The sequence below is a fragment of the Bos indicus x Bos taurus genome, chromosome 2 (assembly GCF_003369695.1).
Source record: "Bos indicus x Bos taurus breed Angus x Brahman F1 hybrid chromosome 2, Bos_hybrid_MaternalHap_v2.0, whole genome shotgun sequence".
NCBI classification, from domain to species: domain Eukaryota; kingdom Metazoa; phylum Chordata; class Mammalia; order Artiodactyla; family Bovidae; genus Bos; species Bos indicus x Bos taurus.
Window position 1 is genome coordinate 89,995,770 of NC_040077.1, and position 22,129 is coordinate 90,017,898.

Genomic DNA, 22,129 nt, shown 5'->3' on the forward strand with positions numbered 1-22,129 from the left:
TAGGATGATGGCCGCTAAGATTGTTCAAACTTTTTCCACTTCTTGTGTATTTATTGTGCCTGTATGTATTAGCTTAGTTGTTAACATGAGTGAAATAATACATAGGACTAAGGAGCTAATTAAAAATATGATTATTAACATGTGATCATGGAAGTGCAGAAGTTCCTCTATAACAGGTGACACTGCATCTTGAAAGTCTCGTTGGAAAGGATATGCCATAGAGGTATATACGATTTCACCTACAACTTTGACAAAGTTATGTATATTTTACTAATATCACATTTATTGAGAAAGACATAATGGTGTTGGCTTGAAACCAGTAAAAGAGGGCTTGTTCCTTCCTTTCTTAGTTATTTTAAACTAATATAAGTGGGTTCCTCAAATGTGTGATATGGTAGACATCTATGTAATCATTCTAAGTTTGCAGTAGTTAGCTCTCTCATTTTTATACAAATGCTTCTCAGATTATAAAAATTCTAAGTATCACTGCTGTTAGTGAAATGAATGAGCCTATTGATGAAATAGTATTTCATGTTGTGTATATATCGGGATAGTAGGAATATTGTTGTGATATTCCAGATAGACCAAGGAAGTGTTATGGGAAAAAAGTTATATTTATGCCTACAAATATAATTACAAAATGAATTTTTGCTCATGCTGAGTTAAGTGTGTGGGAATCAATGTCTGAAGCCTCCTATAATGGTGAATACCACTTCTATTGATAGGACACAACGGAAATGTGCAACTACCTAATATGTATCATGAAGAGTGGTTTCTAGGGACGAGTTGGCTAAAGCAATTCCTATTAAACTACCTATTATAAAAAGGAGAGTAAAGCCTGAGGCTTATAATATAGCAGGGGATCATCTCATATTACCCCTGTGAAGAGTTGCCAGTCAGCTAAATACTTGCAGACTTCCCTGGTAGTTCAGACTATAAAGCGTCTGCCTACAATGTGGGAGACCCAGGTTCAATCCCTGGGTCAGAAAGATCTCCTGGAGAAGGAAATGGCAACCCACTCCAGTATTCTTGCCTGGAGAATCCCATGGATGGAGGAGCCTGGTAGGCTACAGTCCATGGGGTCACAAAGAATCGGATACAACTGAGTGACTTCACTCCTATTTAGTTGGAATACTAAATACTCGTACTCCTACAGGAATAACAATAATTATAGTAGCTGATGTAAAATATGCACATGTATCAACATCTATGCCTACTATAAACATATGACTCTTGAGAGTCCCTTGGAATATTCTTTGTAAGAACTGATACTGAAGCTGCAGCTCCAATTACTCTGGCCACCTAATGTGAAGAGCCGACTTGTTAGAAAAGACCCTGATGCTAGAAAACATTGAAAGCAGGAGAAGGGGAGGACAGAGGAGAAGATGGTTGGATGGCATCACTGACACAATGGACATAGTTTGAGCAAGCTCTGAGAGATGGTGAAGGACACGGAAGCCTGGCATGCTGCAGTCCATGGGGTTGCAAAGAGTCGGACAAGACTGAGCATACAACAACAACAATAAACATATGACTGGCTCATACGATAAACCCTAAGAGATATCATAGCTCATAATATGCCCATATACCATATACTATGCCTCAAAGGCTCTGTTTTCCTCAATAATAAGTTACAATATGTGAGATTATTCCAAATCCAGGTAAGATAAGAATATAAACTTCAGGGTGACCAAAAAATCAGAACAGATATTGATAAAGAATGAGGTCTCTTCCTTCTGCAGGGTCAGAAAAGGTTGTTTTTAGATTTTGGTCTGTTTATAGTATGATAATTCCAGTGCTAGTGTTGGCAATGATAATAATAGTATACAGCTATAATTAGGAGAGATCACACAAATAATAATGTTTGGTATTGAGGTATAGTGAGTGCTTTTATGTTCATAATTGTGGTAATAAAATTAATAGCACCTGGAATTGTAGGAAACACCTGCTAAATATAAAGGAAGAAAAAGGTAAGATCAATTGAAACTCCTGCGTGAGCAAGGTGTTCGACTAGAGATGGGTATACAGGTCAGCCTGTACCTGCACCAGCTGCAAACAAGAGTAAGAAAGAGGGTGGAAGTAGTCAGAAGCATATGGTGTTCATATGAGGGAAGGCTATATTGGGTGATCCAATTATCAGTGGAACTAACCAGTTTCCAAAGCCTCCTATTGTCACAGGTATAGATGATATACCTATGAAGTGTGTGTGTGCGTGTGTGTGTGTGTTAGTCGCTTAGTCGTGTCCAACTCTTTGCAACCCCATAGACTGTAGCCCACCAGGCTCCTCTGTCTATGGAATTCTCCATGCAAGAATACTGGAGTGGGTTGCCATTTCCTTCTCCAGGAGATACCTATGAAGTATATCATATATAATGAAGAAAATTATTACAAATGCGTGGGCTGTTAAAATTACATTGCAAATCTGATCATCCCCAAGTAATGCTCTAGGTTGACTTAATTCAGCACTAATTAGTAGGTTTTGGCAGTACCCACTGTTCCAGCCCAGGCACCAAATAATAAATACAGGTAGCCGATTTCTTTATGATTGGTTGAGAATAATCAGTGGTTTATGAACACAGGCAAAAACGGCTGAGTAAGCATTAGATGGAAATTTAAAGACAGAGGTTGAGTCCTCTCATTGTGAAGTCCTGTGGCGAATTAAACATACTGAACTGCAAATTCAAAGAAACAGCCTCAATTCTGCTGGAGCTTTTCCTGCCTTTTTTCTCCCCAGTGGCAGAAGTAGACAGAAGCCAGTTGATTAGAGTATTTTATTGTTGTTTAGTTGCTAACTTGTGGCCAACTCTTTTATAACCCCATGGACTATAGCCTGCCAGGCCCCTCTGTTCACAGAATTTTTCAGGCAAGAATACTGGAACAGGTTGCCATTTCCTATTCCAGGGGATCTTCCCAACCCAGGGATCAAACCCACGTCTCCTACATTAGCAGGCAGATTCTTTGCAACTGAGCCACCAAGGAAACCCCAAGAGTATTTAGCTGTTTACTACAATTTTGTGGGTACATAATCCCACTAATCTCATGAGGATTTAGCTTAACTAAAGTGTTTGATTTGCATTCAATTGATGTAGGATAGAGCTTTGCAATTCTTATTGCACAGGAATTAAGGAAATTATACGTGCAATGGCACCCCACTCCAGAACTCTTGCCTGGAAAATCCCATGGATGGAGGAGCCTGGTAGGCTGCAGTCCATGGGGTCGCTAAGAGTCAGACACGACTGAGCACTTCACTTTCACTTTTCACTTTCATGCATTGGAGAAGGAAATGGCAACCCACTCCAGTGTTCTTGCCTGGAGAATCCCAGGGATGGGGGAGCCTGGTGGGCTTCTGTCTATGGGGTCACACACAGTCAGACACGACTGAAGCGACTTAGCAGCAGCAGCAGCAGCATAGCTTTGAAGGCTCTTGGTCTGTATTAACCTAAATTCCTATTCCAGTACTGAAAGGACTGGTGTAAGGGGTAAAAGTAATATAGATATTACAGCTATTATTGGTAGAAAAGTTGTTTGTTTTATATATTCAAATGGTCATTTTACTTTTATGTTATTGACTGATGGAAATATGGTTAGTGATGTAGAATATGTAAGTTGTATGTAGAAATGCAGGTTAAGAAGTGCTACGGTGGCTAATAGTGTAGGTAACATAAAGTGCTTATTTTTGTTATTTCTTGAATAATTACTCATTGGGATATGAATTCTGATAGTGGCAGGATGCCTTCTACTGGTAATAGAATGGTGAGGATAAGACTTGTAATGATGGGTATTTTGTTTCATGTGTGTGATAATGAATGCAGTGGTGGCTGAGCTGTGAATGAGTAATGTGAATATAGTGAGTGTTACTATAATGTAAATTAGTAGGTTTAGGATTGTTAGAGTCAGATTATATGATAGCTGTTATTCATCCTATGTGAGTGAGTGATGAATAAGCTATGATACTTTGTAGTTGGGTTTTATTCAGTCTACTTCGTCTTTCAATTATGATTGATAGTGTGGATATGATCAGTAGTAAGTTTAGGTTAATGGATGGTGTAATTTGGTATAATGTGGATAACGGTGCAAGTTTTGGTTTTATTACTAGAATTAAGCCTGCTGTTAGTGAAATGTCCTGTGTGACTTTAAGTACTCAGAAGTGGAAGGGAGATAGTCCTAATTTATAACTAGAGCTATTGTTATGATTATTGATGATGTTGGATTAAAAATGTTTACAGTGGTTCATTGACCAGAATATGGTAGGCTATTTATAAATAATATTGATCTGATGGCCTGTGTTAAGAAATATTGAGTTGATACTTCTATGGCTCATGGGTTAAAGTTTTTTATTAGAATAGGGATGATAGCTAATATATTTCGAATCCAGTTCAAATAAGTACTCAGTATGAACTAGTTATTACAATTACAGTCCCTGAAATAATGGTTATTAAGATAATGATAAAGATAATGGGATTTATTGGTAAAGGAAGGATATAAACCAACATTTTCAAGGTATGGGTCCAATAGCTTATTCAGTTGACTTTACTATAAAATATAGTGAAATGTAGTGGTATGAAGAATTTTGAATTCTTAAGGTTAGGTTCAATTCCTATAATTCTAGAAATAAAATAATTTAAACTTCTATTATTTACTCTGTCAAAGTGACTCTTTTATCAGACATATTTCTTATGTTTGTAGAGGGATGTTTGATGTTATGTTCAGTAGTGAAACGTCTCATATACACAAGGTTAGTGTTAGTTATAGAAAATTTTTTCAAAGTACATGTATGAGTTGGGTGTTGAGAATCGTGGGTGTTAATAGTAGTGTTTTGATAATAAAATTCATTGTTTATAGTTCTGGTGTACGGGATCATAGAATGCTCCTAGAAATAGGACTGTTGTGAAATGTTTATTATGATGGATGTTGGCATATTCTGATAGGAAAAATATAATAAATGAGCCTGCTACATATTCTATGTTAAAGGCAGATAAAAGTTCTAATTCTTCTTCTGTTAGACCAAAGGGAATCAATTAGTTTCTGCAGAATAAATACAATTTATTCTGAAATAAATTATATTATGGCTAGAGGTCATGATGTAAAAATTAATCATAGATGTTTTTGTGTTGTGATGCAAGTTGAGAGGGTAAAATCTATTTACTAAAAGGACTGATAAGAGGATAATTTCTAGTGTTACTTCACATGAAACTGTTTGTGCTACTGCTCCTAGGGATCCAATTAGAGCATATTTTGAATAATAAGCTCATCCACCTCACAGAATAGAATAGATGGCTAGGCTTGACACAGCTAGTAAGAATACCCCTAGATTTTTGTTGATGAGAGGATAACGTATAGGTAGAGGGATTCATATGGCTAAGGCTAAGGTTAGAGTTAAGATGGTACAATAATAAACATGGAGATAGATGATGTATTAAATAGCTGGTCATAGTGGTTCTTTAACGAACAGTTTGATTGCATTGGCAACGGGATATATTACACCATATGGTCCAATAATGTTTGGTCCTTTTTGAAGTTATGTGAGACCTAAAACTTTTTCTTCAATTAATATGACAAATGCCACAGCTAGAAGAATTGGGCCAATGAGTATTAAGATGTCAGTTATAAACATTTAATTAGGGAGAGGAGTTGAACCACAGTTATAAAGGGTTAAGTTTTATGCAGATCCCTAAAAAATTCTGATTTTGGGTAGTACATTTATAAAATAATTAAATTAAATAAGATTATATCATTAATAGATTTTAAGACACTTTTGTAAAGTAGAGCTTGTTTCTCTTGTCCTTTCCTACTGGAAGAAATATATAATAGAAATTAATCTGGATCTACACCTGTCCAGAAAAACATCTATTTCTGCTTTATTGACTATGCCAAAGCCTTTGACTGTGTGGATCACAAGAAACTGTGGAAAATTCTGAAAGAGATGGGAATACCAGACCACCTGACCTGCCTCTTGAGAAACCTGTATGCAGGTCAGGAAGCAACAGTTAGAACTGGACATGGAACAAATAGACTGGTTCCAAATAGGAAAAGGAGTACGTCAAGGCTGTATATTGTCACCCTGCTTATTTAACTTCTATGCAGAGTACATCATGAGAAACGCTGGACTGGAAGAAGCACAAGCTGGAATCAAGATTGCCGGGAGAAATATCAATAACCTCAGATAGGCAGATGACACCACCCTTATGGTAGAAAGTGAAGAGGAACTAAAAAGCCTCTTGATGAAAGTGAAAATGGACAGTGAAAAAGTTGGCTTAAAACTCAACATTCAGAAAACGAAGAGCATGGCATCTGGTCCCATCACTTCATGGGAAATAGATGGGGAACAGTGAAAACAGTGTCAGACTTTATTTTTTGGGGCTCCAAAATCACTGCAGATGGTGACTGCAGCCATGAAATTAAAAGACGCTTACTCCTTGGAAGGAAAGTTACGACCAACCTAGACAGCATATTCAAAAGCAGAGACATTACTTTGCCAACAAAGGTCCGTCTAGTCAAGGCTATGGTTTTTCCAATGGTCATGTATGGATGTGAGAGTTGGACTGTGAAGAACACTGAGCACCGAAGAATTGATGCTTTTGAACTGTGGTGTTGGAGAAGACTCTTGAGAGTCCCTTGGACTGCAAGGAGATCCAACCAGTCCATTCTGAAGGAGATCAGCCCTGGGATTTCTTTGGAAGGAAAGATGCTAAAGCTGAAACTCTAGTACTCTGGCCACCTCATGCGAAGAGTTGACTTATTGGAAAAGACTGTGATGCTGAGAGGGATTGGGGGCAGGAGGAGAAGGGGATGACAGAGGATGAGATGGCTGAATGGCATCACCAACTCAACAGACGTGAGTCTGAGTGAACTCCGGGAGTTGGTGATGGACAGGGAGGCCTGGCGTGCTGCAATTCATGGAGTCGCAAAGAGTTTGACATGACTGAGCGACGGAACTGAACTGAAGTGAACTGAAACTATGTAGGTAGCTGGGCAGAGATGGTCTATGCTCTCCTGGTGCTACTGTGAGTTGCCTATTAAAACAATTTGGGAGAGGCAGAATTAAATAGTATAACTTGTTAAAATTAATGTTATATTTATTTATATTGCTTTATAATAATTTATAAGTTTATAATAAAACCATGACAAATAATATAAGTAACTTTACTTATGACAAGGTAATAAATTCATAGTGATAAAGTATATGCTTTCTTTTTTTATTTGAATGATTTTCACCAATAGACAGCTTTAATGAAAATATTTTACTAATAGAATGCTAAAGTCTTTCCATGAGATATAAGTAACCTTTAGGTTATTTAGGTGGAAGGAACTTTTAATATAATGAATTAAATGCAACTATTCATATAAATGAACACTTTTTCTATTGTCTGTACTCAATTCTTCCTGAGATGATTGTGTTAGTATCTTGATTAATTTAGTGAGCCTTTTATCTAGTTAATCCTATGGTTACCATGGTATTATATACTTTTCCATTTCTCTGCCTAATAATCCTCTATTTAGAGGTATTTATTTTATTTTTTAAACATAATTAAGATGTATACAATTTTCATAAAATAGGATACATATTCTGTTCAAGTTACCATAGACTAAAAATTAGGAGACACTGGAATATATCCAAGGACATAAAATAAGGTGCAAAAATTTCATAGTTTAAAGATATTGAAATCATACAGAGTCTGTTCTCTTATCACAGTGGAATTATGTTAGAAATCATGTTCTCTTAACACGGTGGAATTATGTTAGAAATCAATATCAAAAGATATTTGAAAATAACACATATATTTTCAAGAGCAATGTGACATTTACCAAGAAAGACCTTTACTTAGCCAATGAAAGCCTCAATAAATTTAGAAGACTAAAAGACCACAGAAGTTGATTGCAGAGAAGAAAGCATATAAATGAGGAATTAACATTAAAATTAGAAATTAATATCAAAGATACTTTAAAAACCCCATATATTTGAAAATTAAATGTCCACTTTTAAATGATGGATGTATCTAAGAAGCCATAAAAAGGAAAATAGGAAAATATCTTAACAGAATAAAGATGAAAAGAGAATTTACCAGGTTTTGTTGCACAGAGCTGAAGCTGCTCAGTGCAACTAAATACAATGTGGAGTCCTGAATAAAGTATGAAAACAAATAATGGACAGTAGCATAACATTTTGTGAGATTTGAACATAATCTGTACTTTATTTAATAATACTGTGTGTGTGTGTGTTCAGTTGCTTCAGACGTGTCTGACTCTTTGCAACCCTATGAGCTGTAGCCTGCCAGGCTCCTCTTTCCATGGGAATCTCCAGGCAAAAAAATTGGACTGGGTTACCATGCCCTCCTCCAGGGGATCTTTCCAACCCAGGGATAGAACCTGGTCTCCTGTGTCTCCTGCATTGCAGGCAGATTCTTTACTGCTGAACCACCAGTGAAGCCCATTAATAGTACTGTATCACATGTTAATTTCCTGTTTTGTTTTGTTTTTTACACAACATAGTATTTCTTTTTTTTTTTTATTTTATTTTTAAACTTTACATAATTGTATTAGTTTTGCCAAATATCAAAATGAATCCGCCACAGGTATACATGTGTTCCCCATCCTGAACCCTCCTCCCTCCTCCCTCCCCATACCATCCCTCTGGGTCATCCCAGTGCACTAGCCCCAAGCATCCAGTATCGTGCATTGAACCTGGACTGGCATCTAGTTTCATACATGATATTTTACATGTTTCAATGCCATGCTCAGAATTGGATTGAAATTTCAAGCCTCAAAATTTTTTTTAAAAGAAAAGCACTAAGGTAATAAACTTTCTAGTCTTTTAGTAGTAATATCAGATGCCAAAATACATGAAACTATATAAAAATTTTGAGTGAACATAAATTAGAAATCTAGCATTCTATTCAGACTAAGTCAAACAAGTGGAATCAAAATGTCACAAATTTTTCAGCTAGGCAAAAATTCCTAAGTTTTCGAATATATATATTATACTATATAAGTATATGCCTTTTGATGACAGGATATACAGTAAATATTAATTAATTCAAAATAATATAAAATGTTAACAATGAGTTTTAAAGGATATATCAATATGCTTACGGATTTTCCTTTTCTATTTGTATTTTTCTGTCCACAGGCTTTATCTTGCATTAACTCATCTGAAAAAGAATGAAAAAAATAATATAATTAAGTCAGCACTTGTGGCATTTGATAAACATGTTATTCAGACACGTCTCTAGTGACTGTGTAGTACAACAGTTAAGGGAACAGGCTCTAAGCCGGATTGCCTAGACTCAGCCTCTGCAACTAACCAACCACCTAAATTTGGACATGTTATCCTGCTTCACTCTTTCTCAGTTTCCTCATCTGTCAAAGGGTGACGATCCTCTCTCACAGGGTTGTGTCATTTAAAGGCTAAAGCATCTAGCACTGTGTCTGGGACATAATAAGCACAAATGAATGTAAGTTTTGCTGTTAATTTTACCATCATTGTTGTTGTTCAGTTGCTAAGTGGTGTCCGACTCTTTGAAACCACACAGACTGCCCCGCATCAGACTTCCCCATCTTTTACTGTCTCTCAGAGTTTGTTCAGAGCCATGTCCATTTAGTTGGTGATGCTATCTAACCATCTCATCCTCTGCTGCCCACTTCTTTTGCCTTCAGTCTTTCCCAGCATCAGGGTCTTTTCCAATGAGTCAGTTCTTTGCATCAGGTGGCCCAAGTATTGGAGCTTCAGCATCAGTCCTTCCAATAACGGTAATGTCCTTTAGGATTGACTGGTTTGATCTCCCTGCAATCCAAAGGACTGTTGAGGGTCTTCTTCAGCACCACAATTCAAAAGCATCAGTTCTTCGGTGCTCAGCCTTCTTTATGGTCCAACTCTCATATCCTTACATGACTACAGGAAAAACCATAGTTTTGACTAGATGCACCTCTGTCAGCAAAGTGATGTCTCTGCTTTTTAATATACTATCTAAGATTGTCACAGCTTTCCTTCCAAGGAGCAAGCATCTTTTCATTTCATGGCTGCAGTCACCTTCTGCAATGATTTTGGAGCCCAAGAAAATAAAATCTGTCACTGTTTCCACTTTCTCCCCTTCTATTTGCCAGAAAGTGATGGGACTGGATGCCATGATCTTCATTTTATGAATGTTGAGTTTCAAGCCAGCTTTTTCACTCTCCTCTTTCACCCTCAAGAGGCTCTTTAGTTCCTCTTCTCTTTCTGCCATTAGAGTGATATATCATCTGCATATCTGAGGTTGCTGATATTTCTCCCAACAATCTTGATTCCAGGTTGAGATTCATACAGTCTGGCATTTCAGACAATGTACTCTGCTTATAAGTTAAATAAACAGGGTGACAATATACAGCCTTGTTGTACTCCTTTCCCAGTTTTGAACCAGTCAGTTGTTCTATGTCCGGTTCTAACTGTTGCTTTTTGACCCCGCATACAGATTTCTCAGGAGACAGGTAAGCTGGTCTGGTATTCCCATCTCTTTAAGAATTTTCCAGTTTGTTGTGATTTACAGAGTCAAAGGCTTTAGTGTAGTCAATGAAGCAGAAGTAGTTTCTCCGGAATTCCCTTGCTTTCTCTATGATCCAGCAGACATTGGCAATTTGATCTCTGGTTCCTCTGCCTTTTTAAAATCCCATTTATACACCTGGAATTTCTCAGTTCATGTACTCCTGAAGCCTAGCTTGAAGGATTTTGAGCATAACCTTACTAACATGTAAAATGAGCACAATTGTACAGCGGTTTGAACATTCTCTAGCACTGCCCTTCTTTGGGACTATAATGAAAACTGACCATTACTCATTCTATTCTAACCCCTGACACACTGCACCCTTAGGTTTGTCATTAGTAACTCTACTAATTTGAATAGTATTGTTAAAATGCATACATTAAGTTATTAAAGTTAAATGTCAATATGCACTGTACTTGCACTGTACTTTATGTACATAAAAGACTGTCTTTTAATCACATTGTAGTCAATATATTGAATACTTCTACTTTTCTGGCTCTTAATGCCAGTTCAAAAAATGAAGTAAAAATTAAAAAAAAAATCACTGTACTCCAGGTGATTCTGAATATTTTGTGGCTGTCATGCACCTTATCACATATGTGCTTGCTGCTGCTGCTACTGCTAAGTCGCTTCAGTTGTGTCCAACTCTGTGCGACCCTATAGATGGCAGCCCACCAGGCTCCCCCGTCCCTGGGATACTCCAGGCAAGAACACTGGAGTGGGTTGCCATTTCCTTCTCTAATGCATGAAATTGAAAAGTGAAAAGTGAAAGTGAAGTCGCTCAGTCGTGTCTGACTCTTAGCGACCCCATGGACTGCAGCCTACCAGGCTCCTCCATCCATGGCATTTTCCAGGAGAGTACTGGAGTGGAAAAGTGCCATCATCTTCTCCCCATATGTGCTTGACAATGTTTAAGAGAACACTTTTACTAATCCTTCTTGGAGCCTCATTTTAGCCTATCCTCTGGCAGTCATTTGGGTGATCTTCCATCATACATTTGCTATACATACCCAATTCTGCAAAGCTGTGTGGAGACACACCCTACATTCTAGATACGTTTCATGAATAGGTCTGTATTTCCTCAATTCATGACACTAGAGAAGATTCTTACATAATAAACATAAAGAGCTCATAAAAGCATGGAGTGGAACAATCACGTTCTTCAGTGAATTGTGGTAGTATGCTTAAATATATGTACATACATATCAGTAGCCAGAGGGTATCAATGAAAGCAGCCGCAAAGGAACTGGGCTAGTATATGTCTCTAATTTGCTTAAAGGTAATGATCATGCAAGGAATTTATTAGCAAGAGTGCTACGTGAAACTTACTAAATAAACTCTTTACTATAGCATTTTATTTTATATAATGTATCCATAGAAAAATTAGGTTAATTATATAATTCTCCCTTTGAAGAAATAGTTGGAAGTATTAATAATAAAATAAGGAGCTTGCTTTGCTGTTATATCAGATTTACTCCAAAAGTTATTTTATGATTAGAATATTCCAAAGGATATTAGAAAGAAAGTTCTGGAGGAATCACATTATGGGTTTCCAAATATCCTAATCTTCCAGGATGTTTTATTACTCCTGAATATTATTCCAAATGGTCACTTTTTCTTCTAGGATAAATAATAATTTAAGTGTACTATAAAATTTTCCTGACATTTAAAGTATTCCAGACACTGACATACTATGTTGTCAAATAGTTTCCTGTACCACAATATATGTTCTTAGAATTGTTATTATTGTGTAGAACATATATACATATACATATGTATTCATATGGATAAATACAAAATATATGGCTAAAACATTAATTTGTAATAATTTTCATTTCACCACATCAACTACTGAGGTAAGTCAAATTTCCACTTCAGAAACTTTCTTCTAAAATTATACTTCTTAATCACAATTTCATCTGGTATTTTCCCTGTCTTTTTTTAAATACATTTTTCATCTTCTATTTCTCCATAAGTTCCTAGTTGGAGAACACTCTCTACAACTCAAGGATGCTTTCATGTTACAAAAAAAATGTTCTTGCTTGCTCATCTTCTGTCAAGTGTTTGAGCTATATTCTTATTCTCTCTTCATTTTAATTACATTTCTACAGTCTCCTCTGGATAGATATTCAGTTATTACACAGTCATATAACTGTCCCGATTGTTAAATATTAAAACATTTCTGTTGTTATTGTTGCTCAGTTGCCAAGTTGTGTCTGACTCTTTGTGACCTCATGAACTGCAGCACACCAGGCTCCTCTGTTTTCCACTATCTCCCGGAGTTTGCTCAAATTCATGTCTATTGAGTCAGTGATGTTATCTAACCATTTCATTCTCTGCCACCCTCTCTCCTTTTGCCTTCAATCTTTCCCAGTATCAGTATTTTTCAATGAGTCAGTTCTTCACATCAGGTGGCCAAAGTATAGGAATTTCCCATTTCCTTGAACCTCAATATGGCACAGCAAGGGACTTCCAGAACTTTGATCCAACAACATTATCTAATCTAGTTGTTCCATGCTTATGCTGTACTAGTTGTTAAATATTTTGATTATTCAGTTCAGTTCAGTCATTTAGTCATGTCCAACTCTTTGCGACCCCATGAACTGCAGCACGCCAGGCCTCCCTGTCCATCACCAACTCCAGAGTCCACCCAAACCCATGTCTATCGAGCCGATGATGCCATCCAACCATCTCACCCTCTGTCCCTTTCTCCTCTTGCCTTCTCAATCTTTCCCAGCATCAGGGTCTTAACCAGTGAGTTGGCTCTACACATCAGGTAGCCAAAGTATTGCAGTTTCAGCTTCAACATCAGTCCTTCCAGTGAATACTCAGGACTCATCTCCTTTAGTTGGATCTGGATCTGGTTGGATTTCCTTGCAGTCCAAGGGACTCTCAAGAGTTTTCTCCAATACCACAGATCAAAAGCATCAATTCTTCAGCGCTCAGCTTTCTTTATAGTCCAACTCTCACATCCATACATGACCACTGGAAAAACCATAGCCTTGACTAGATGGACCTCTGTTGCCAAAGTAATGTCTCTGCTTTTGAATATGCTGTCTAGGTTGGTCATAACTTTCCTTCCAAGGAGTAAGCGTCTTTTAATTTCACGGCTGCAATCACCATCTGCAGTGATTTTGGAGCCCAGAAAAATAAAGTCAGCCACTGTTTCCACTGTTTCCCCATCTATTTGCCATGAAGTGATGGGACCAGATGCTATGATCTTAGTTTTCTGAATGAGCTTTAAGCCAACTTTTTCACTCTCCACTTTCACCTTCATCAAGAGGCTTCTTAGTTCTTCTTCACTTTCTGCCATAAGGGTGGTGTCATCTGCATATCTGAGGTTACTGATATTTCTCCCAGCAATCTTGATTCCAGATTTTGCTTCCTCCAGCCCAGCATTTCTCATGAGGTACTCTGCATATAAGTTAAATAAGCAGGGTGACAATATACAGCCTTGACAAACTCCTTTTCCTATTTGGAACCAGTCTGTTGTTCCATGTCCAGTTCTAACTGTTGCTTCCTGACCTGCATACAGGTTTCTCAAGAGGCAGGTCAGGTAGTCTGGTATGCACTCATCTCTTTCAGAGTTTTCCACAGTTTCTTGTGATGCACACAGTCAAAGGCTTTGGCATAGTCAATAAAGCAGAAATAGATGTTTTTCTGGAACTCTCTTGCTTTTTCGATGATCCAGCAGATGTTGGCAATCTGATCTCTGGTTCCTCTGCCTTTTCTAAAACCAGCTTGAACATCTGGAAGTTCATGGTTCATGTATTGCTGAAGCCTGGCTTGGAGAATTTTAAGCACTACTTTACTAGCGTGTGAGGTGAGTGCAATTTTGATTATTACCTTTGCGTTTACTGATATGTCAAGTATGTCTTCATGATGATATCACAGAACAATTCGTTGAATTAGAAAAACTTCATTAGGTATATCTACACATAGCCAGAATGTTTGTAAACACAGATAAATGTAATAAATGGCTTAGCAATATTATAATGCATGTAAAATAAATATTATCTAGGATCTTTCAGCCACTTGTATTTTGCTTTGCTTGATTTCCCACTAATACTGTAATTCCATAGTTTTTTCATGTCAGTAATCACAAACATCATGTGTAGTTAATATTTTGATGAAAATTCTTGATAATAATTGTTTTACATGAGTTTATGTTCTCAATTTCACTAAATATTTGAAAATTACAAGTATATATACAAATAATAACTTACCTAAACTACAAGGTCTATTTAAATTTTCCTTTGTGCAACAGTAAGGTGAACTCTGAAGTAAAAACAGACCAGAGAAGGTGAATAGAAAAAATAAGTATTAATATAATTTTTAAACTCAGCATTATTGATAGCTATAAATAATAATAAAATGGGATCTAGTGTTACCATTTGGCTTTATCTTAAATAAACAAAATAATTCATTGATAATTTAACCAGTACAATGGAGGTAGTGAGAGAACTTGAAACACAGTAATAATAGTTTATTGAGGCAGGAAATGGCAAACATCACAAAAAGTACATGATAGTACTTTGTATATTATTGACCTCTTTTTATTCCCCTAAGCCCCAGGAAACAAAAACAGTAACTTAAATAAAAATCAGTTCAGTTCAGTTGCTCAGTCATGTCCAACTCTTTGCAATGCCATGAATCGCAGCAGACCAGGCCTCCCTATCCATCACCAACTCCCGGAGTTCACCCAAACTCCTGTGCATCGAGTTGGTGATGCCATCCAGCCATCTCATCCTCTGCTGTCCCCTTCTCCTCCTGCCATCCCTCCCAGCATCAGGGTCTTTTCCAATGAGTCAACTCATAGGATTAGCATAAAATAAAGCATATATTAGAAGAGAATGCAAAAGTGATATCATAGAAAATGGTAGATTGCTCAAAGAATAAGTCCCTTCACTGAAACAAATATAATAAACTGTCAAAAGGTTGAAAGATCAACTAATTAAAACTTCATAATTTAATACAAAACTTAAAGCAACCAGGGATTGGTTAATGAAAAAAAAGGGCAGTTAAATTTTGGTGTTTTAAGAAATCAGTCAGGTCATTAACTGGATGCTGAGATAATGGAAGAAAGACTTTGATGACTGACCACAAATGACAAGGAATATAGTCTTTGAAAAAAAAATCATTCGAATGGTCATTAAAGAAACATGTGACCACAGCCCTCAAAAATAAAAAAAAAAACAGGACTTCTCTGGTGGTACAGTGTTGCAGGCAGAGAAAGTCTGCCTGTCAATGCAGGGGACATGGGTTCTATCCCTGCTCTGGGAAGATTCCACATGCTGTGGAGCAAGTAAGCTCATGTGCCACAACTACTGAGCCTGAGTGCCACAATTACTGAAGCCCATGTGCCATAGAGCATGTGCTTTGTGACAAGAGAAGCCACTGCAATAAGAAGCCTGCATGTTGCAACTAGAAAGTAGCCTCTGTTCGCTGCAACTAGAGAAAGCCCACACACAGCAAGAAGACATAGAGCAGCCAAAAACCAATCATCAATACCCTAGAGACAGAGGAGAATTTCCAGTTACACTATAATATTTAAAATGCTCAATTTTCAACAAAAATAACATAGCATACTAAAGTATAGGAAATTATGGCCCATTCATAGGAAAAAATTTAATATAAATGTCCTGTGAAGAAGCCCAGATATTGGACTTAATAGACAAAGATTTTAAAATGAACTTTCTTAAATATGCTCAAAGAGCAAAAGGAAACCATGGGCAAACAACTAAAGGAAATCAATAAAAAAATATCAACAAAATGTAAATAAAGAGATAGAAATTATAAAAAGGAACCAAATACAAATTCTGGATCCGAAAGTACAATAACTGAAATGGAAAACTCTTGAGAAGTTCAACAGCATATTGAGCAGATAGAAGAAGGAATCATTGAATTGAAGATAGGACAATAAAATTGTTGAACCTGAAGAGAAGGAAGAAAAAAAGAATGAAAAAATGAACAGAACCTAAAGGACCCTGGGAACCACAGTCAAATGTACCAACATAAACATGGGAGTCAAGGAAGGAGAGAGAGAGAGAGTCAGGGAGAATATTTGAAGAAATAATGGCCAAATATTTCCCAAATTTAGTAAAAGTCATGAATCTACACATCCAAGAAGCTCAACACATTTCAAGGATAAACTCAAAGACATATATACACCAAGACCCAATAAAACTTTGAAAAGACAGAGAGGGAACTTGAAAGCAGCAAGGAAAAAAGTGACTCATCATGTATAAAAACTCTTCAGTTTTTGGCTGCAAAATTAACAGCTAATTTCTCGTCAACAAACCACATCAGTAGAGAGTGGAGAGAAAAAGATCATCAACCAAGAATTACATAACAAGCAAAACCATCCTTCAAAAATGAAGAATTAAGACATTCCTGGATCAACAAAAGTTAGAGGAGTTTGTCACTATTATTTCTTTGTTACAGGAAATGATAACGGAGTCTCTCAGGATAAAAGGAAAAGACACTAGACAATGACTCAATTAACAAAGAACTCTGGAAAAGGTATCTATGTAGGTAAATACAAAAGCCATCATTATCATACTTCTGGCTTGTAACTTCTAATATTTCCTACATGCTGGTGTACAACACTGTATTAGTTTTAATATACATAATGGTTTTATATATGTATATATTATAGAATGATTACATAATTTTAGTTTACATCCATCACCATACATTTATAATTTTTTTCCCGTGATGAGAACTTTTAAGATTTATGCTCTGCAACTTTCGAATATACTCACTGTATTGTTAACCACAGTATACATCACAAACCAAGGACTTATTTGTCTTATAACTGGGAAGTTTGTACTTCTGACCACCTTTACCCATTTGACCCACCTCCCAAAATGCACCTCTGGCACCCACCAATCTGTGGTATCAAAAATAAAATACTTTTGAATAAATTTAATCAAGGAGGTGAAAGACCTTTACACTGAAAACTGTAAGACACTGATAGAAAGAAACGGACAAAGACACAAATAAATGGAAAGATAGCTAATGTTCATGGATTGAAAAATCACTATGGCTAAAATGTCCAACTAACCAAAGTGATCTATAGAGTCAATTAAATCCCTGTACATTCCAATGACATTTTTCAGAAAAACATTTTTAAAAAAGTCCTAAAATAATGTATGAACTCCAAAGGACCCTGAACAGCCAAAGCAATCTTGAAAAAGAAAAATAAAGTTGGAAGTCTCACAATTTCTGATTTTGAACTGTATTACAAAGCTATTTTGTAAGCAAAACAGTATGGTACTGGCATAAAAACAGACCAATAAAACAGAATAGACAGCCCAGAAATAAACTGCCACGTATCTGGCCAACTACTATTTGATAGGATAGCCACAAAGTCTCACTGGGTAAAGTATAGTCTCCTCAATAAATGGAGTTGGGAAAACTGGATATCTCCATGCAAAAGGATAAAACTGAACACCTATCTGATATCACTCACAAAAAATTAGCTCAAAATGGATTAAAGGTTAAAATATAAGATTTGAAAATATAACACTCCTAAAAGAAAACTTAGGGAAAAAAACTCCTTGAATTGATCTTGGCAATATTTTTTTTAAATATGACACCAGAAGCAAAGGTAATAAAATAAAAAATAAACAAGTGAGGCTAAGTTAAACTGAAAGCTTCTGCACAGTAGGGAAACAGTCAACAAATGAAAAGGCAATCTAGTAATGGGAGAAAATATTTGTAAACCATACATCTCTAAAGGGGCTAATAGTCAAACTGTATAAAGAACTTATACAACTCAATAGCAAACAAACAAATAACCAGATTTTTAAAAGGAGCAAAGGAAAATGGTGGGGCAGAAGGACACATGTGCCTCTCCTCCTGAGAAAGCACCAAAACTGCAACTGGCTGTTGAACATTGACAGGAGAATGCTGGAACCCACCAAAAAAAAGATATCTCACATCCAAAGACAAAGAAGAAGCCACAATGAGATGGTAGGAGGGGCACAATCATGATAAAATCAAATCCCATACCCACCAAGTGGGTGGCCCACAAACTAAAGAATAGCAAAAAAGTTCTCTCACTATTTTAAAAGTTCTGAACCCTACGTCAGGCTTCTCAGGCTGGGGATCCAACAAAAAGAACTGGGAATCCCCAGAGAATCTGAACTTAAAGGCCAGCAGGATTTGATTACAGGACTTCCAAAGGACTGGGGAAAAACTGAGACTCCAACCTTGGAGGGCACAAACAAAATGTTGTGTGCACCAAGACCCAGAGGAAAGAACCAGTGACCCCACAGGAGACTGAACCAAAACCTGCTAGTGTTGGAAGGTCTCCTGTACAGGTGTGAATTGGCAGGGGCTCACGCCAGGGACAGTGGCACTGGCAGGAGCAGTCCTGGAAAGTCCCCTTTGGTGTAAGCCCTCTTGGAGGTCACCATTAACCCTACCAGAGAGCCAGTAAACCCCATGGCTGGGTTGCCCCAGGCCAAACAACTAACAAGATTGGCCCTGCCAACCAGAGCAAGACCCAATTTTCCCCACCACCAGTCCCTCCCATTGGGATGCTTACAAAAGCCTCTTAGCCAAAAACCACAATCCCACAGTGGCTAGAACAAAAACCACATTACGGAAAACTTAATCAGGATATTGCTGTTGTTGTTCAGTCGCTCAGTCATGTCCTATTCTTTGTGATCCCATGGACTGCAGCATGCGAGGCTTCCCTGTCCTTCACCATCTCCTGGAGCTTGCTCAAACTCATGTCCATTGAGTCAGTGATGCCATCCAACCATCTCATCCTCTGTCATCCCTTTCTCCTGCCTTCAATCTTGATCCTGCATGAGGGTCTTTTCAGGATGAAAAAGCAGACAGTTATGTCTCAGATGAAGGGAAAAGATAAAATCCTAGAAAAAAACAACTAAATGAAGTAGAAATAGGCAACCTTCCAGAAAAAGAACTGAGAACAATGATAGTGAAGATGATCCAGGATCTCAGGAAAACAATGGAGAAGATGCAAAAAATGTTTACTACAGACCTGCTTTTGAACTGTGGTGTTAGAGAAGACTCTTGAGAGTCCCTTGGACTGCAAGGAGATCCAACCAGTCCATTCTAAAGGAGATGAGTCCTGGGTGTTCATTGGAAGGACTGATGTTGAAACTGAAACTCCAATACTTTGGCCACCTGATGCGAAGAGCTGACTCATTTGAAAAGACCCTGATGCTGGGAAAGATTGAGGGCAGGAGGAGAAAGGGATGACAGAGGATGTGATGGTTGGATGGCATCACCAACTCAATGGACATGGGTTTGGGTGGACCCCAGGAGTTGGTGATGGACAGGGAGGCCTGGTGTGCTGCGGTTCACAAGGTTGCAAAGAAATGGACACAACTGAGCAACTGAACTGAACTGAACTGAACCAGAAGAACTAAAGAACAAACATGGATGAATAATACACAAGAAGGAATAAATGCAGAATAACTGAGGCAGAAGAATGGATAAATGATCTGGAGGACAGAAAGGTGGAAATCACTGCTGTAGAACAGAAAATAGAAAAAAGATTGAAAAGAAATGAAGACAGCCCAAGAGACCTCTGGGACAACATTAAATGCACCAATATTTGCATTATAGGGGTCCCAGAAGGAAAAGAAAGAGAGGACCTGAGAAAATATTTGAAGAGATAATAGCTGAAAACTTCCCTAACATGAGAAAGGACATACTCAACCAAGTACAGAAAGCACAGAGAGTTCTAGGCAGGAAAATTTCAAGGAGGAACACATGGAGACACATAGCAATCAAACTGACAAAAATTAAAGACACAAATAAAAGTATTAAAAGCAACAAGAGAAAAACAACAACATACAAGGAAACTCTCATCAGGTTATCAACTGATTTCTCAACAGAAAACTCAAGCCAGAAGGAAATGACATGATATATTTAAAGTGATGAAAAGGAAGAAACTTACAACCAAGAATACTCTACCCAGCAGGACTCTCATTCAGATTTGAGGGAGAAATCAAAATTTTTCCAGACAAGCAAAAGTTAAGAGAATTCAGTAGCTATTGCCTTTTCTCTCCAAAGCTCCAGATGTGTTTCTAATGAGCAGCCATGTTTAAAAACCACTGGACTATATGATGATCTTTTACTTTTATCCAGTTTGTTTCACTTTTTCTATTTCATATTCAGTGCCCCCATTTCATTTAGTTTGTTTTCCAACTCTCCATCTCTTCTTTTTCTTTTTGATGTTCTTTATCAAGGCTTTATCAAGTGTGTTAGAAAAGCTTTTGCATATATATATATATATATAGTGTGTACAATATATATATGTTTTAGAAAACTTATCAACTTTTGTCTAACTAAAAAATTTATGACATTTTGATTCCACTTGTTTGGTATGAATAGAATGCTAGATTTGTAATTTAAAAAATTAGATATGCAACAAGCAACAGAGGTTTACTGTGTATCACAGGGAACTATAGTCAGTATCTTGTAATAAGCTATAATGGAAAATAATATGAAAAATAATATATATGTGTGTGTAATATATATATAATATATATACATATATATAATATATACATGTGTATGTGTATAAAACTGAATCACCTTGCTGTACATCTGAAACATTGCTAGTCAACTATACTTCAATAAAATATACATTAATAAAAAAAAATAAAAGGGGGCAAAGGACCTGAATAGACATTCTTTAAAAGAAAACATCCACAGTCAACAGGGGAGTGCTCCAATTACTAATTTCATGCTCCAATATGAAAAAGTACTCCAATTACTCACCAATTACAAATCATCAAGGAAATGCAAATCAAAACCACAAGATCACCTCATAACTGTTCAGTTCGGTTTAGTTCAGTCGCTCAGTTGTGTCCAACTCTCTGTGACGCCATGGACTGCAGCATGCTAGGCCTCCCTGTCCATAACCAATTCCCAGAGTTTACTCAAACTCATGTCCATTGAGTCAGTGGTGCCACCCAACCATCTCATCCTCTGTTGTCCCCTTCTCCTCATGCCTTCAATCTTTCCCAGCATCAGGGTCTTTTCCAAGGAATCAGTTCTTCACATCCGGTGGCCAAAGTATAGGAGTTTCAGCTTCAACATCAGTCCTTCCAATGATTATTCAGGCCTGATTCCCTTTAGGATGGACTGGTTTGATCTCCTTGCAATCCAAGGGACTCTCAGGAGTTTCTCCAACACCACAGTTCAAAAGTATCAATTCTTCAGCGCTCAGCTTTCTTTACAGTCCAACTCTCACATCCATACTAGACCACTGGAAAAACCAAAGCCTTGACTAGATGGACCTTTGTTGGCAAAGTAATGTCTCTGCTTTTTAATATGCTATCTAGGTTGGTCATAACTTTCCTTCCAAGGAGTAAGCATTTTTTAATGTCATAGCTGCAGTCACTGTCTGCAGTGCTTTTGGAGCCCCCCAAAATAAAGTCTGCCACTGTTTCTACTGTTTCCCCATCTATTTGCCATGAAGTGATGGGACCAGATGCCATGATTTTTGTTTTCTGAAAGTTGAGCTTTAAGCCAACTTTTTCACTCTCCTCTTTCACTTTCATCAAGAGGCTCTTTAGTTCTTTGCTTTCTGCCATAAGGGTAGTGTCATCTGCATATCTGAGTTT

The 22,129-nt window shown here is 37.2% G+C and overlaps 1 protein-coding gene across 1 annotated transcript in view; it reads right to left on the reverse strand.

The window, feature by feature from the left end:
- C2CD6 (C2 calcium dependent domain containing 6) overlaps positions 1 to 22,129 on the reverse strand; it is a 125,693-nt gene that overhangs the window by 36,857 nt on the left and 66,707 nt on the right. The window contains exons 14-15 of the mRNA XM_027564380.1: positions 14,741 to 14,792; positions 9,091 to 9,149 (exon numbers count right to left, since the gene is read on the reverse strand). Coding sequence (XP_027420181.1) covers positions 9,091 to 9,149; positions 14,741 to 14,792 — 111 coding nt within the window. The remainder of the gene's footprint in view (positions 1 to 9,090; positions 9,150 to 14,740; positions 14,793 to 22,129) is intronic.